This window comes from Aquila chrysaetos, chromosome 15 (genome assembly GCF_900496995.4).
Source record: "Aquila chrysaetos chrysaetos chromosome 15, bAquChr1.4, whole genome shotgun sequence".
Classification (NCBI taxonomy): Eukaryota; Metazoa; Chordata; class Aves; order Accipitriformes; family Accipitridae; genus Aquila; species Aquila chrysaetos.
The window spans coordinates 13,772,947-13,791,384 of NC_044018.1; the positions used below are offsets into that span (position 1 = coordinate 13,772,947).

At 38.7% G+C, this 18,438-nt stretch overlaps 1 protein-coding gene across 2 annotated transcripts in view; it reads left to right on the forward strand.

The window, feature by feature from the left end:
* Positions 1–18,438, forward strand: part of NBAS (NBAS subunit of NRZ tethering complex) — a 191,676-nt gene that overhangs the window by 90,393 nt on the left and 82,845 nt on the right. For both annotated transcript variants that reach the window (XM_030037298.2, XM_030037299.2), the window contains 2 exons: positions 4,074–4,150; positions 4,691–4,828. In XM_030037298.2, the coding sequence (XP_029893158.1) occupies positions 4,074–4,150; positions 4,691–4,828 (215 nt within the window). The remainder of the gene's footprint in view (positions 1–4,073; positions 4,151–4,690; positions 4,829–18,438) is intronic.

The following is an 18,438-nucleotide window of genomic DNA, read 5'->3' on the forward strand; positions in this document are numbered from 1 at the left end:
AAGCCACATAGTTTTATCTCATCTGTGTAGTGAAAACCAGCATGTTTGTCTTACAAGTATACAATTCAGTAGTTTGAGATATGTTTTAGTTTTTGAGTCTCTATCTTCCTCCTCTTAACTGTGCAGACTACTGTTTTTACCATTTTAATATTTCTGTTCTCTTCCACCACTCTTATTCTGTAGTCAGTCTGAACTTCACTTACGAATCCTTCCAGGTGTGCTATGGAACGGAGTTCTGTGTTTTCCTCTGGAAAACTGAGTTATATTTATTCTATACTCAGCAGTCCTGCTGTATGACACCTTTTGGTAGTCAGTAGGCAGCATTCTTACACATAAGTGTAATGTAGCTTTCTGTAAATGAATGGATTGGTAATTTACTACTTGTAATGCATTTAGCCCTGGATTTACAGTATTGGATCCCACTTCTTCCCCCTTCTCAATGCTTTGCTTTATCAATTCCCATGAAAGTCCTTATGATGAGTTAACACTTTCAGGATTGTGGATCTTGAAAATGTGCATATTAATAGCATACTGCCAAGATTTAAAATAAAAATATCATGCAGATATGAACCCCACTTATTATTCTGTGTTTTTCCCATATTTTCAGGCATACTCTGAGGTTTTGGGAGGATTTTGCCATGTGAAACTTGGGTGTTTAATATGAGTTATTAGTTACTGTACTAGTAACTAACAAACACAGCAGATTTCTTTTGATTTTGCTGACAAGTTTGAATCCCATTTGTTTCCTTTTAGCTGTCTTCTAGGACAGCTACAGCAGCAGGTTTCAGCTCCGTTAGAAGAATCGACGAACCTGAAAGGAGATGCATTTTAGTGAAGAAACCCTAGTTGTACTTAGCACATTGTCTGAGGAGAAGTTGAAGTATGCATCAGACTCTGTTCCTATTACTATAGCAGTGTCATGCTCCAGGTGTGAGGGCATGGCTAAACACTTTCCCCGGAGGCAGCGTGCATAATAAAACTCAAGATAATGTTTTCTGCTTCTTTTGTGGATTTGTTAGGTTCACAAGCCTTGGACTTTGACTTTTCTTGTCCTTTCTGTCTGGATGTAGGTGGTAGACTGAGCATTTTCGAGTGGAGCGGTAACACGCATCACTTTGGGTCCAGTAAAACACTTTTTCCTCAGTTGTGCCGTTATAGTGCATCCAGATTTAGCGTGACTAAGGCAGTGTTGTGCATCTCTTTTTAATTGTAGTCGTCTTTCTCCGTAGCCCTTAGGGATTTGATGGGGAGGTTGCAGATGAGATCTGAATGGGAAGTTACTATAATTGATGGCTGCATTTCATTGTAACCAGATTAGATACTAAACTCAAAGTAAAACCGAGAAAGTCGGTCACACCTGTTAATGCTCAGGAGTTTTAGAACAAAGACTAGCTTAATGTTTTCGATGATTTTGTAATTGCTTGTGGATATGGCTGGTTAACTGCAATTTATACTTCTAAGTTTAGTGAGATTTTATCACATGCTAAATGAACAACTGAAGACTTGAAGCAAGTTTTGCATTTTTTTCAGAGAAAAAAACATGGAAAAGAGTTGAAACTTCTTAGGTATTGATAAATTCCAGTTTTCACAAATAAACCATTTTCTTTCCTGCTTTGCTTTCCAAACAGGCTTGTGGTATAAAGTAAAGACCTGCACAGGAAATAAAAATTATTATTCATAAAATCAAATTTTTTGTTTGTTTTCCTAAGGAAATATTGCTTGTGGGACAGCAGCATTGGCTCTTCGCTTGTCACTGCCTGTCTTCCCTGGTTTGCCAACCCTGTAACATTTAATTCCTTTGGCAAATTTCAAATTTGGCAGTGGTCTGAAATGATAGTAAGTACCTGTAAATTTTGTGAAGATGTATGAGAGGATAGAACAGCATCCTGCTAGTGTGTGTAGCTTGCAATTAGAACTCAGCCCTGTTAGATGTCAGAGAATTCCCGTAGGGCTTCTCTGGGAGACAGGAAACTGTATGGAAATTAGTCTTTGTGTATACATGTGTTTGTGTATATGTAAAGTAGGTGTCAGTATATCGATACATGAACACGTATCTGTACACAAGCACACAGAAAATTTGTATTTATTGATTCAGTACAGGGGATATTTTTTCTCAGAAGGGATGAAAATGGAGGTAGGTCTTAAGTACATTCTGGCAACTGGGATGCCTTTGTGTTGAGCTTCATGCAAGAGTATGAATAAAATCATATTGTTTTCTGGCCTTGTATTGGTGCTATGTTCTGTGTCATGATTGCTATCTGAAGGGTGAAGATAAATTTTTGCTAGTGTGGCAGTGATCATGTTGGGGATGTTCAGTTGGAAGAGGACCTACAATTTATTATGTATTCCTGAGGCTTTGCAATCATTAATTTTCCAGAGGAAGGGAGAAAAGGACAGAGCCCAAATTCTTCTTTCCCTCCTCCCAGTTTTTTCTGTTCGATTAGAGGTGGTTGTAAGAATATATACAGTAACTTTGCTTGTGCTCAGAGTAGGAAATACCAATTTTGCAGACTAATTCATCAAGATTTTAATACTAGATATTTCTAGACTCCTGTTATCTTTGCTTGGACAGCATACAAGTTATTCTGAATGTAGCAGAAACAAGCTGTCGGCAGCAAGAAACTATTGGTAGAAACAATTTGAAGCATAGAGCATAGGTGCTGTTGGACAGGCTTGTATTTGCAGTAACTGTATTGCCATGTAGACAGCCTCTGTGGTGAATTGTCACATAGAAATTTTATTTTTGTATCTGGCTGAGGGCCAGCATGTAAATCCACTTCAGGCTGATGGCAAATTAATGATAATCTGAAAATTGTAATTGGTCATTTAAGCCTTTTAGAAATCGTTCTTTGGCACAGAGAATTCACTGGGGTCCTGTGTGAGTAAAGTAATAAGGTTTCTTGCCAGCATGCCCTCAAGAGTAGTTTGTGTAATGTGGGAATATAGGTACTTGAGACTTCCTTAAAATAAAAAGCTAAGGTGCTGGAAGATGGCTTCTACTGATTGGAATAATAATAATTATTATTATAATAATAATAATAAATATTAAAAAAGGAAACCATAATATTATTGTCCTGGTATACTTACAGTTCCTTATGCAATTTCTGGTCCAGGTTTCATAAGATTTTTGAAGTTGTCCCTGGAACTAATAATTTATTTTCTCTACCCCCAAAACTGAATATTAAGTGTATCACGAGAATCATTATTCTGTAATTGTGTGTTGGAACTTTCGTAGCAACTGCAGTGATGCTTGACTTTAGTACAGAAGGAGATAACTGCATGAAGGAGAGATCCTGTTACTAATTAACAAATCTTGGGTGCTCGCATTGTGTCTGTGTATTGGTTCTCCTATTTGCGTAATGTAAAATATAGTGGCTTTTTTAAACAAAAAAACAAGTTTGGTATCTATAATGTAGAAAAAGCAGGTAATCTTTGTGTCAGTTTTACCAGAAGTATATCTTTTTATAATCAGAATAAGTATTCTTCCATGCATTAATTTTGATTGTCGTCGTTGTGCTGATATTTCTGTTTGCAATATGTGGCAGGACCTGGTTTTGGTGTTTCACTGATCTTATTCAAAAATCATATAACACTTTTTTTTTATTTTTTTGATTAAGACAGAAGTTTTTAATATGTGTTATGTTCAGTGATAAGTGAATTAGAGCTCAGGCTTGAAGAGAAGAGATTTTGTACAGTTCCTCTGGTTGGTATCTTTGAACACTTACAACATTATATTACTGCCTTGATTTTGGAAGCAAAAGATTTACTACTTGTAAATCAGTACAGGTGATATTTTAGTGGGTCTGTTTAGCATCTGTTACTGCATAGTCTCATTCTTGTTAGGTTAATGCATCAAACGCTTTGCCTGGAAGTCAAGGTAAAGCTGTGCTGCAGTTTAATTACATATTATCTGTTTCTGGATTGCACTGATAAGTGTTTAATTAAGTGTGTATAGAGTGCTTCAAGCTAGTGTCTAATAAAATACAGTTACACTGAAAACATTTCATTTGCTAACTGTCAAGGCTAGGTGGGTCAGTAATCAAAGCTTTATTTCTGCTCCCTATATGTTGCAGTTCTGCTACAACTGGCAAGTGATGCATTACCAAATGATATGGCCTTGTCTCTTGCCTATCTACTTGCACTGCCACAGGTATGTTGATAGTGATTTTGTTTGTATGTTTTTGCCAGGAAAGGCTATTTATAGCATTTCAAAATTCCATAAGAAAATGTAGTTTCCTTAGGGTTTTAAAAGCTAAGTCTTTGAATTCATTTAAGTACACATTTTTATAGATTGGTCTGGTGCATTTAAAGGAAACTCTGAACAATGCCAGTGGACTGGCTTGTGAGCATGGCACTGGCAAAAAGACGTATTTTCTTACTGAAAATAGCAGTTGGGCCACCTGACTGAAAGTTCTAATGCAGGTCAGAAATATGAATAACAACTTTGTGGTAGATAAGCAGCAAAACTGTAGTTGGAAAATCATTTTGGTTAGGTGTTTGTGCAAGGAGGGGGGGGGACACATCATAATGTAGAATTACCTTTGTGTATGTGTGTGATTTACTTCTGTGCCAGAAAAACATAGTCAGAGCTATTTCTAAATCACAGCAAGTAGCTTTTTAGAAAGTTTGTGCACTTAATGTTGTATGCTTGCTAATTCTTTCATCTAAATTAATGCTCTCGTTCTCCTAGGTGGTAGATGCCAATAAATGCTTTGAAAAGCAATTACGTTCTGCGTTATCTCTCCAGCTGGCAAGTTATTACTATAGCCTGCAGATCTATGCTCGTTTGGCACCATGTTTCAAGGACAAATGCCACCCACTCTACAGGGTTAGTACTCTCTGCTTTTTAAAACCATATTCATTAATGTACAGCATTAAAGCTATTCTAAAAAGCCAGTACATGAGTTAAGCCTGTTAAGGAGCTGATCTGACTTACACTGTGAGCAGCCTGTTAAGTTATGCATAATTATTCTTCTACAGTGCTGTAAACAGACAAATACTTCACAATTTGCGGAAGAGTTTTTGAAGCACAATATCAAGTGTCATTTATAGGTAATAGCACTATCAGTCTTCAAAGTAGCTTATAAACACTGAGCAACAATGAGTATAGCTTATGCTGTTATCTTGCAATACTGATACAATATAGTATTTCCTAGGAAGTGTCAAGTGTCCATTTCGACAAGAACGGTGCTATTCAAAAAGTTTCTGTAGCCTTCCTTGCGGTGTGTTGTTTTGTATTTCAGTTTACATATGGTGTTTTGAAAATTTATCCTCACTCATTGATAAATTTGTTGGTTTCCTTTGGTAAGTCTCTCTTTGAAATGCCAGAGCTTTGCTTCTTATTCATCACCTGTGATTAAAGCAGTTACATGGTAAACTCAGAACTAAATCAAAAAGGTGACTAGAAAAGTTTAGTAAGGCATGAATTGCCATTCCTACTAAGATACCTGAGTATAAACTCTTCTTTGCCACTCCGAGAGAGCCGTTCTGAATTTACACCAGTTTTTTCTTCCTGTACAGAGGCTCTCTGCACTCTTTGGTTTTCAGCCTAGCTCGGCCTTACAGATAAAAGAACACTTCCGGTCACAAGTTTTCTGAAAAGAGAGACCACTAGTCACCATGTGGCATGAAAGGAGGTTTTTGTCCGTGTTCAGAATGACTTCTGATTTACAGAGGAAAGCCTGTTTAGGTATTCACCCAGTTCTGCAGTTAGACAGTCTTTCATGTTCCTGCTGAGATTTGCATTCTACTATCTTCTGTTTAGAAGCTAAAGGAAAACAGCCCACAACTGAAATTTGTGGGGCTTGCAAATTATGTTGGTCGTGAGGAATTCCTTCATGTTTGTTGAACAGATTTCTTTGAGCCTAGGTCCACCTGCTGCAAGACACCTTTGATGAAAAAAAGGGGTTTTTTTTTTTAGTTTAGCTTTTTTAAACAGTCTTATTTTATAGAAAGAGCTATGATGCCTTTTGAAAGAGTAAGTCATAAGAATGAGGACAGAGATGTTAAAGATTGAACTATTTCTACTCCAATTGCCATTCAATAAGCGAAGTCTTACCAACAGCACCATGTAGTTTATCTCTTACTGATACGATCTTTGGCTAAATATTTTGTTCCATCTTGGTAAAATACTGTACATGACTGTGATAAGTGGTGGATTCTAAGTCGTTTGCTAAAAATATGTGTTATGTTTAAGTAATACTCTTAAACAGTAGCTTTTGAAAACAACCGTATGAGAAGATCCTGTGTGAAGAGCACACCAAGAAAAAGGAAAGGTAAAAAAAAGAGGCCTGAATGCCTAGAAAGAAAACAACACAGGAGAATACATTCACTGTTACTAATTACTCTGCCCGCCCCCCCCCCCCCAAACCCCACCCCCTCCCCAAAAAACCAACCAGATTTAAATGCTCAGCTTCTACTGCAAAACAGCCATTTGTTTAAATGTATATCTTAGATGCTGGTAATAAAGAATGGCTCTACTTGCAAGTTGCTTTCCTCAGTGCCACACCAGCTGCTATTCCTGGGAATACATCTAGCCATGGTTTTTGTGTTTCCTAAGAGCTCTATGGAAGGGAGAAAAAAAAAGATCTTAAACTGTTATGGTACAAACTTCTATGAAGATGATAAACTCACTTGTAGAAGTCATTCTGTAGTAGATTGTCTTTCAGGTCATGCCACTGGTGTCTTTCATCACCTTTTTTAAGAAACAGTCAGAAGATAGAGAAGTACATTCCTGGGTCCTGTAACTGTATAATTCAAAGCTATGCATTATTCTTAGAAGATAACTGAGTGCGTTTTTGTGGGTGAAGGTGTATAACAAATCCTTTTCTTCCCCATTCTAAACCTTACATATTCAGTCAAGGTCTAAGTCTGGCACTTCAGCCACATGCTTAGAAGGTGGATCCTCAAGATCATAAAACATATATTTCTGTTCAACAGCATCTGAGCCACAGTGGGTGTGGTTTCTCTAGTCCATTGAATCAAGTATCCTGTCTGAAAACTCTAGCTGAATTTACAAGAAGCTGTATAGAAGCATGGAGAAGTCTATACTTCCTATGTTTACTTTAAAATAACCTTGTATAAATCTTTTCAAACTGTACTCAGTACATGAGTACTTCCGGCAAAATGGGAGAAATGTTCTCAGAATGTAAATGACAGATCTGTTATAGGGATAATGAGGAGTAGGGAGGAAGAGTTCCTCTTCCACTGGCTAAGACAGACTTTTAGGAGTTGCTAGTTAGTCAAGAAGGACATTTTGAAGGAATAATTGGGTCTGTTGCATAAAGGCTTGATTTTTTTTTTTTTCACTGTGATGTGAAATACTGACAGCTGCACATCAAAACAGAATCATAAATTGCCAGAAGTTCTCATTCACTTTTTTTGTTTTGTTGATGTCCAAAAGGAAATCAGCTTGATAATTTCTATTTCTGATGAAGTTATTACTTTGCTTTAAGGAGAAACAAAGAGCTTTGGGTGTAAAGTACTGCTTTATTTTTATACCCAAGACAATTTTGAATTTTAGTTGTTACAATAATATAAACATAATAGTTATAGTTAGCATATCTGAGCTATATTATTTTCTTATCCTGAGGAAGACGTTAGAGGAGCTCTACAACCAAATAAAACCACAGATAAAGGTCTAGAAGAATAATGCCAGACACAAGAGCACAAAATTTCCAGAAATGGACTGGCAGTGGAAGGTATTGGTGTGAGGAGACTCATTACCCTTTGAGAAGCTATATTTCTTTTTGGTTTAGGTCTGTACTGGGCCTAGCAGGGATGGGGTTAATTTTCTTCATAGCAGCCCCTGCGGTGCTGTGCTTTGCGTTTGTGACTAGAAGTGTTGACAACAGTGTTTTGGCTGCTGCTGAACCTTGCTTGCACAGCATCAAGGCTGTCTCCCCACTGCCACTCTGATTCACTGCCCACTACTTCCCAGTCTTGATGAATGAGAAGAAAAGCCGTACAGCTGAGCAAGAAATTTGCTGGATAATTTTTGCTGTTAACAGCTTATCTCCTCATTTGTCCTATCCTGGTGATCTGATAAGTGACCAGAATAAATATATCTGGGGGTTTGTTTACTTTAGCAAGGAGTGAAAAAGTTTAATTACCCTAAGGTTAATTAATATGTTATATTCCTGTCCTCATGGTAATAAACTAATGTTGAGGTGTTTCTGTGATTTTGGAGAGGAATATTTTACTGACCTTAGCTGAGGGGTGAGCTTTTTCTTGGGGCATCAAGCAACAGTTCTAACAAATGCTGCTAAATTGCAGAGGGGAATGGGAATTTTGCAATTAATAGCAGATGAGGAAAGTTGCTGCTAACAGAAAATTCTTAGGTTTTTATTTTATTCCCTTACCTGTTATTTTCATTCAAGAAAATGAATTTGATTCCTGTCCTTGTGTGCTTTGCAACTGGCAATATGTTGAAACAGTAACCTCAGAGATTCACCTTAGTGATGCTTTTGATGCAGCCTAGAGTTGGTGAGGACGCCGGGAGTTCAGTTCCACACAGTTAAGTAGCCTGATATAACTGGGTTTTGAGTCACTACGTGAAAGGGTACAGTGAACTTGTGCTCTGTGCACTTAACCTGCTTCCCTTTTCTGTTGCTTGCTGCTTAGGGAAGCCTTTATCAGTCTCTCTGTAAAAGGCAGAATTAGGCCTGCTTTCACCTCAAATTCACTGTCTGCAAAGTTAGGGGTTTTGTTCTCGTTTTGTTTTTGTTTTCTCTCTCTGTTTGTATCACAACTGTTCAGTATTTTAGTTCCTATGCTGTTTCTCTTTGTGATTGTTCTCTTTGTCATTTCTCTTCTTGTCATTGTTAGACCATTGTTTTTGTCTATTCACATCTTCCTTTGCAGGACCGTATTTAGGCTCTCTATACTGCCCTTACTGCAATGGCATCTGTAGGCTTTAAGTGCATTAAGTGACTGTGACAAATATGTCATGTGTGTCTTATTCTCTCTCATCTCCTTTTCCATACAGGAAGACCAGCATGTGGAACAGTTTTTAAACTGTTACATGCTGATATGTGTTTATCTTTTCTTGCATTAATGAAAGCAAGGTCAAAAGAAGAGTGCTTTGAACTTGGGACTGAATACGGAGAAATTTGTGTTGATCTTACAGGATTTCATTCTGCAGGCTTGACCTAGCTCACAAGGCAGTTCTGTTGCTTATTTGTATAAGGTTGACCTTAATTATAAATACAGTTATATTAAGCCAGAGAAGCAGAACTCCCAGCCATGGTCCTTATGCTACAGCTTTAGGTAATATTCTGAATGTAGGGTGTTGAAAATAAAGGCTTCATTTGAAATGGAAATAAATATTGTATAAGAAGGCTGTATACAGGAAGAGGGAGAGAGGCAGATTCTGTGGGCTACCAGATGTATTACCCATGTTGTATGAGGTCTAATGGCTTTAACCTTATTACATGGCACTGTAGTACAGCTAGAAATTAAGTCTATACACATGAGGTAATCTCTCACTGGAAATCAAATGCTCATTAAATGGTAGCATGTTGGTTTGTGTTTAATAGCCTGTCACATTCCTACATTATGAACTTAACTCACTAGAAATAATATATACATTTTAATCTCAAATTGGATTTGTGTACATGAATTTTACTGGAGTCTATTAACACTGACATGCAAAACTGACAAACTGTCTCAGACAGTCATCTTCTATTCTGTCTTGACATTCAACTTTTTGTCCATAAATGCAGTAGCTAGCACTGTCTGTTGTAGACAGTAAAATGGTAGTGCTCTTTATTGTTGGCTTATGATGTGCTTAAAACATGATCTTCTTTGCTTCTGCTGCTATTTTAAGTCCTGATTCTAGCCCTTGTCTCCTCTTTGGTCCCTCTTTCTGTTCTGTTAGTGATGCTGAAAACCAGCAAATTTCCTTTGGCAGTGTAATTTCTCCCCTTTGCTTCAATGTTTGAATTTTCTGTTGTATGTTCTGCATCAAGTTAAAGTTTCTTTGCCTGTCTTTAGGTTGCTCCACTTCCTTTTCGTGCTGCTGTTTATGCCTAGCACTTCTTATCTTTTATGTACTGGGCTGCTTGCTTGTACATGTGCAGATACTATTACTCATTAATACTGGGGGGGGGGGGGAAGGGTGGAAATCTATCTCATTATGTTTCTAAGTCCCGTGCATATCTGATGGTTCCAAAAGCAAAACTGGGAGAGATGAGAGTATAACTCCTTGAATCTTCGCTGTACTGTTCTCTCTCCCATTGACCTTCCTGCATGTGTGTGGAGTCTGTGATGGAGAAGAGAACCGGGGGGGGGGACAGTGGGGGAAGGCACCATGAATGAGACATGAACTGGCAGACTAAGAACTGATCTTGGGAGAAGTTTTCTTTGGTTTTTTTTTCTTTTTTAAAAATACTAAAGTAGGCCAAACACTGTAGTCTTCATATGTAGCTTGACATACGAATAATTCAAACAGCTTAATATCATCAGAAGACTTAAATATTTATTGCTCATCCCTTCTCCAGGTCATTGATAAGAGATTCTGAATAAAAGTGGTCCCAAAACCTGCCCCAAGTCCCTAGAGGACTTGCTGCTGGCTCTCCCCTATCTGAAAAGTGATCGCTAAGCTTTCACGTCTCCTTTCACCAGGTTTCAGTTCATAGAAGGACCTTTCTTCCAATCCCTTGGCAACTTAAGCTTCCTTACTGGACTTCAGTGGGGAAACTTATCAAAGAATTTTGGAGGATCTGTATATATTTTGCCACAGGATTCCCTTTGTCCCTGTGCTCCTTGACACCCTCATAGCCCTCCAGCAAACTAACAAAGTGGATTTCCCTTTACAGAGGCCATGCTGACTCTTTCCCACCGAGCTCTGTTAATGCAAATGCTCAGTGGTCTTACTCTTTTGTTATAGTCTGTTATCTTACGAGGGATGGAAATATGACTCACTGGTCTGTGATCCCTATGAGGGTCCCCTCGAGATTCATTTTTTTAGATGGGACTTGCACTCTGGCACAGTGTTTTCTATAACGTTTGTTGATGCACCTTAGCCTGCCATTTAATATAATTTCACGTTTGTGTTCCTTGAGGACTGAGGGATGAATACCATCTGGTCGTGGTGCTGTGCAAGCACATAACTTACCTAATTGGCCTGACTCTTCCTAGATGTTTTCTTCTAACTCATCAAGCTCTTCTGAGTTCTCTCTCTCATATCTCCAGCAGTGAGGGCTGACACAAGGATCCCATTGACTTCCTCTGCTATGGGCTTATCCATGAGTGCCCCTTTCACACCTTTTCACCAAGTGATCCTACCATTTTTCTAGCTGGCTTCCTGATTTTGAGCAACTTTTCAGAACTTCTTGCTATCAACTTTACTGTTCTTTATCAGGCACTTTCCAGGTACTTTTTTTTATCCCTTTTAATTTCCTCTTTGGCCTATCATTTTGTGAGTTTTCCTTGTTGATGTGCTTATTCCTCAGTGATCTCAACAAATAAAAACACATTTTTTAAATTAATTTCTAAGCTAACAAAAATTGAGAGCTCACTAAACACTGTGTTCAAAGGCTTAAAGCTCAAGTAAGCTTTCCTGAACTAGCAGTCATTGTGGACGTTTTTGAACATCTTCCAGTATGATCCCTGAAAGAGTAATCCAGCAATTAGTGACATTGCAGTCAGGTTGTGACAACTATGTTCCTTTGGTTGAGGTGTGTTTTGATATAGATAAGCCAGTGTTTCACAGATCCTCATATTTCTTTGTTAAGCACGCAACACTGCAAAGCATCACCATTCTTAGTTGGGACCAAATGATATTTAGGGGACTCGGAAAAGAGCTACTGTTAAGTAGTTGTTTGTTTGGTTCCCCCCCCCCCCCCGGTTTTATTGCTTCAAGATAAATTGTGCTTAAGAAAAAGAGGTGGTTACAGTATTGCTTATTTTTGTTTCTCAAGGGTTATATAAGCTATTCTGTTAAATCCTACTTCTGAAAGCAGAGCAAGTGTTGTTCTTGAGCCAGCTGTGCAGAAATACTCTTTTAGAAAAGAAGATCTTCAAAACAGCCTTTCATTTCAGCAGAGGTTTGAGGTCTAGCTTGCCTGTGTTCCTCTGGAGACATATTTGTGGCTTTTCATGCAAGGGAGGTAGTTGGGATAAGTACTAATGCTTTCCTTCTTGCAAAGGGTTTTGTTCCTCTCTGGGAAAGAGTATAAAGGTGACCAACAGCTTTTTGAAGCAGTCTTTCCCTAATCAATTGGCTTTATCTTCTCTTTTACTTTCCTTTTTTGTGCTTCTGTAAACTATTTTCTCCAGTCAGTGAGTATCATGAATTTTGCAAGCAGCCTGATGGAAATTTTCTATTCATCATGGAACACAAAATATTTTAGCAAAATTTTATTCATCTGGGTTAGCAATATAGGTAACTTTTCAGACAACGGTGAATTCCAATCAAGTGAGAGAGTTGGCTCCTCCATCTCTTTGTTTTTTTGTGGTTTGGCTGTTTGGTGGTGGGGGTTTTTGTTTGTTTGTTTTGGGTTTGGGTGTTTTGGGTTTTTTTTTCCATCTTGGAGACTTGAGGATAAATGCTAGGTTGGCCTCTATAAATTTAGCCTAAGAAGCTATTCATGAAAATGTGCATCACGGTAAGAGAAGGTAGTCACTGAGAAAGTCATGCTTCTAATCAGAAGTGCTAGCAGTGCTCCTGGATTAGTGTGAAAAAATATTTGACTTCTGGTATTTTAATAAATGCCAGGGAAGAGGAAATTATGTGTTTTGTAGCTCATGGAATATTTAGTTTTCAAGCTTTAAATTGGTAAGATTTGGAAATATTTGCATGTATCCAGCCAAGTAACTGTACAAATTAAAAGGATACAATATTGTACTTAAACTAAAACTGTATCATATTGGAATGAAGTTTTGCAGTAGGAGTGTATGCTTGTCCCAAGGTCTGTATATGACTACAGCTGCTGCCATATAGATCAATATTAAAGACATATTCTAAAAGAATATACAGTAACATAATTTAGTCAAAAAGAAAGCACAATGATTTTTTTAGAGAAAAGGGAGGTAGAAGGTTAGGATAATTACCTAAACTGTGACATTATTTACTGAGAGTAATGCTGACTGCAAATGGGAAATGAATTATGTACTATAAACTTAGTAGGCATTTCACTCAAACTATGTAGTAATTTTCTATTTTCAGAGGTGTTCTTTCAGTTGACATTTTAACCTTTTATATATGATGTGTTAGTTCTGCTAAAACAGCTGTCAGGTGAAATGATGAGATGAGATTTTTCTACCTAAACCTGACTTGTCAATATCTTTCTCAATACGAGAGAGTCTGTAAGAGGACACAAGGTAGAAAAGAAACTATGAAAACATTTTCTCTTGGGACAAATTATTCCTCACTCTTGCTGGAATAGCTGATTGAAAACAAAGCAAAAAAGCATTTAAAAGAGAGCACTAGGACAATTTGTTCAACTCTTCAGACACAAGTCATTTAACATAACTGTAGAAACAACTGCCTGGACAACTTTTCAAATTATTTTTATGTTTTATTACTTAACAGCAATCTCTTGTGGTTTTTTGGTTTTTTGGTTTTTGGTTTTTTTTTGTTTGTTTGTTTGTTTGTTTGTTTGTTTTGTCCTGCAGCAGCACTGTCTTCTATATTGGAAACTATGTTGATTTAACTCATTGTTTGAGCGTAAAGTCACTTCGTTGTCATTGTTTCTTCTGCTGCTGGCTATTAAAAGATCATATGTTACTTTTGTAACCACGTTTCATCTGTTAGGAATTTACCTTAAAATATCTTCAGTAATAATTCAGGAGAATTTCTAGACTAACATGCAGATATTAACTTTCAATAGTCTATAAATACTGCAGGTATCCTGGCTAACTATATGATTTAATTTTGTGATGTGTGGCTGTTTGACCTTAAAACAAAATGTATAGGTGAAATCAAAATTGTTAACTGCATTTTGTTCCCGGTTCTGAGTATTCTGATAATTCTAGCCAGTGATCATGGTAACTCCGCAAATAGCGTTAAAAAAATCCTGCAGAACATGGTTTTGTATAATAGGTGGTGTACACTGCTTAGCCCAATTCTAATACGATCGTTAGTGTAATTTCTGAAACAGAAGTAAAAACAGCAGGTAATATTATCTTAAGGTTGTGTGCTAGCAACACCTGATTCATAATTCAAATCTAGCAGCTTAACTCTCAATCCTTTCTTACTCAATCTCTTCTGGGGGCTTTGTTGGCAGAAAATATTCCTGGGATTCTACTTATGTCATGTCTTTAATCATACCAGCATCTTGGGCAACCTTTTGTCCTTACAAGATTCAGTTAGTTTCCAACCTAATGATCTTGAAGTTGCAGTGGTGTATGCTGCCTTCTTATTCCAGGTGTTTCAGTTTTCAACCATTATGTTTCAGCTTTGCTTAGTCAAAACATATAAAATTCCTTCTGTTAAAAAAAACCAACAAACCCAACAAAAAAACCCCAACACAAAGAGATGGTTTGTCCTTTTAGACTCCAGTTTTGAAATGTTATAATTTTCCAGACTTCTATAGATTCTGTATGTGATGGGTTGACCCTGGCTGGTTGCCAGGTGCCCACCAAAGCCGTTCTATCACTCCCCCTCCTCAGCTGGACAGGGGAGAGAAAATATAACAAAGAGCTTGTGGGTCGAGATAAGGACAGGAGAGATATCACTCATCACTTACCATCACGGGCAAAACAGACTCAACTTGGGGAAAATTAACTCACTTTATTACAAATCAACCAGAGTAGGGTAATGAGAAATAAAACCAAATCTCAGAACACCTTCCCTCCACCCCTCCCTTCTTCCCGGGCACAACTTCACTCCCGGCTTCTCTACCAACCCCCCCAGCAGCACAGGGGGACGGGGAATGGGGTTTACGGTCAGTTCATCACACGTTGTTTTCTGCCGCTTCATCCTCCTCAGGGGGAGGACTCATCACACTCTTCCCTGCTCCAGCGTGGGGTCCCACCCACGGGAGACAGTCCTCCATGAACTTCTCCAACGTGGGTCCTTCCCACGGGCTGCAGTTCTTCACAAACTGCTCCAGCATGGGTCCTTTCCACGGTGTGCAGTCCTTCAGGAGCACACTGCTCCAGCGTGGGTCCCCCACGGGGTCACAAGTCCTGCCAGAAAACCTGCTCCGTGGGCTCCTCTCTCCACAGATCCGCAGGTCCTGCCAGGAACCTGCTCCAGCGCAGGGTTCCCACGGGGTCACAGCCTCCTTCGGGAACCCACCTGCTCCGGCGTGGGGTCCTCCCCGGGCTGCAGGTGGAGATCTGCTCCCCCGTGGACCTCCCTGGGCTGCAGGGGGACAGCCTGCCTCACCATGGTCTTCCCCACGGGCTGCAGGGGAATCTCTGCTCTGGTGCCTGGAGCATCTCCTCCCCCTCCTTCTTCACTGACCTTGGTGTCCGCAGGGTTGTTTCTCTTACATGTTCTCACTCCTCTCTCGGGCTGCCGAATCTGCCTATCCCAACTTTTTTCCTTCTTAAAAATGTTATCACAGAGGTGTTACCGCTATCGCTGATTGGCTCGGCCTTGGCCGGCGGCAGGTCCATCTTAGAGCCGGCTGGTATTGGCTCTCTCGAACACGGGGGAAACTTCCAGCAACTTCTTACAGAAGCCACCCCTGTAACCCCCCCCGCTACCAAAACCTTGCCAGCAAAACCAATACACTGTATTCTCAACATATTTCTGTTCATAAAGCAGCACAGCACATTTGCATGAAATGTCATTTATGATCATATATGTGCAGTTTAAATTGTTATTGTAGGTCCTTATTGCCTGATAGTGCAAGAAAGCAGGACTTTGGAAATAAAATTAATTAGTTCCAATTTCATTGAAATTGCGAGTGCTTATTTACAAACCATTTACCTGTGTTTTCATGTTCCTCTTGTAATTCACCAACTTGATTTGGCTGGCTTTTTTGTCGTGAATTAGTTTTTTCTAATTTCACTGCAAATGTACATATTTGCTTTTCACTAACTTCCCTGGAAATTCAAATAAACCTTTAAAGTTAGTACTAGCTTTACTCATACGCGGACTAGGACTGTGAAGCCTTCAGTCACCTATGCAATCTGCATTTTGTGTAACATGTTACAAGTTGTGTCTGTATAACCTGTAAGTTTGGGAGTGTTTTAAACTTGGCCACTTTAAGTGAGAGCTAATGGTATTGTGTTTTAAACTATGATCCAGGAGCATTTGTTGTATACAGCCATTCATCTGGAATTTGTTTTACTATTGTCTGAACGTGTAAGACCTACCTATAGGTTTGATAATTGAGGATGTATTGCTCAGCTCATCTTTGCTTCTTTTTTTTTTTTTTTTCTGTTAGTTTGTGCAACTTTATTCTGACACATCTTGTAGCTTATAAAAGGTATTCTAGTTGACTTGGTGTGGTTTCACTGGTGGGTGATGGGATTTGCTGCTTCCTGTATCCGTTGAAAAAATGGTTGTGAAAGCTGAACCTGAGCAAATCAGTGTTGTCACCCAACAATATACGTAGCTGCAGCAGTGGGAGGACAAAGGAAGTTGAAGTATCCTTGCACTTGAGTGATGTGACAGTACAGGTTTTATTTCTGAGACGTTCTAGTCTTCCATCTCAGCCATACACTTTATCTTTTGCTTTGAGCAGATCAGACGTGAGACAGCTGTGATCTGAAAGGTAGACCACCCCAAATTCATATGGTGCTGTGTCGTAAGTTAATGTACTCTTGACTCACAGCATGACAACACACTCAGTTGAGGACAAGTGTCATTGATTTAATTAATGAAAAGCTGTCCTGTGGAGGGATGGATTTTACTACTTGAGTGAACAGACACCTTCAGGATTTTACTTCTTGAGTGAACTGTTTCTTTCCTGTAAATCTTTTTTCTTGCTTCGGTATGTGAGGAAAAGTGTCACCTATACATGATTCTCTTCTTTTTTTTTTTTTTTTTTTGTCCTTCTTTTTTTTTTTTTTTTTTCTTTTTTTTTTTTTTTTTCTTGCCTCTCCGTCCATCAAATTTATAGCACATTGAATCTCTTGCTACAGTGATTGTGGCAGTTGCTACAAGGGTTAGGGAGAGCTCTCCTCTCCTCCTTGAAATGTAAGTGCTTCCCCGAGGTGTAGTTTGGTTCCCTTAGAAGTGCTGGAGTTGGGCAACAGCTAGAGGTGATCAAAGTGCAACTGTGTCTGCAGCAGGAATTTACACCCTGATCCCTGGTGTCTCTTGCTTTGCTTGTGTGCTGTCATCTGCTAGTTTTGCTAAGCTTTAGGGTTTTGTTTGCTCTATGTGTCTTCCTCTGTAGAATGATCTCTTTCATAGGATCACTTAAAATGGTTTAGAGCAAATCCGGTGTTAGAAGAATCTGGGCGCAACTTACCATGTCCTCTGCCTTCCCGTTCGAATTCCTGTGGCTCACTGCAGTCACAGCTTTTGACCATTACCAGAAGATTACAGTTCAAAAGGTGACAGAAGTGTTTTGCAACTGCAGTCCACAAAAGTCCACAACATCACGTATGTATTCGGGGTGATTATGAGTGGATTAGCCTCAATGATCCAAGCAGCTTTTCTCATCAGTGTTCCTAGTCATTTCTGTGTTACAGTCTGAAGACCATTCACATTAAAAACAAAACTAAAAGAATAATACTCCTTTTTAGAACAATTGGAAATATTCTTTGTCTTAAAAGAAGTAAACAAGCTAAATAGCTTTACAATGAACTAATATTATCTCAATGACGTGTTTACAGTAGAGCTTTTTATTATTATTTCTCTTCCCATAGCTGTAAAATCATTGCCGCTTCCTGAGCAGGAGAGGAACAGGAGAAAAACTGACTCAGATTCTTTTTTTTTTTTTTTTTTCCCCCTGATGTGTACGGCTGAATTAAGTCTTTTAAAGAGATTTGAAAGAAAAAAGAAAGACCAGCTTGCCAGGGGAAGAAAAAAAATAAAATTGAAGATTATTCTACAGATCGGGGTGAACAAATTCCAAGATCAAAATCTCTTATCTCTTTTTAAAACCAGTGTTGCTTTTATAATATCGCAGTGGCTTAGAGATTCTGAAGGGCTTCACAGGTGTGTCTCCCAGAGGATGGGCAAAGAGAAATACTGCTTTAAAACATCTAGTCAGGTGGACCCTGATCCCCAGCTGAGGTTTACTGGTAATGGCCGGTGGTGCAATATTGACAGTAACTTGTCCTGATCTGTGCTGAGTAAATCACATCTAATAGCATGAAATGAAATTAACTTTATGCTGAAGTGATGGGTGCTTTTTTCTTGTCTCTCCTTTTTTTTTTTTTTTTTTTTTCCCCCCCCTAATTTCCCAAGCAAAGCCTATGCCAGAATGTTTCACTGTTGCCAAGACAACATTGTTATAGCACAACACATAGTACTAGCCCAATAGATGAGTAAAATACATTGGCAGGTAGTTCATGAGGGATTTACCT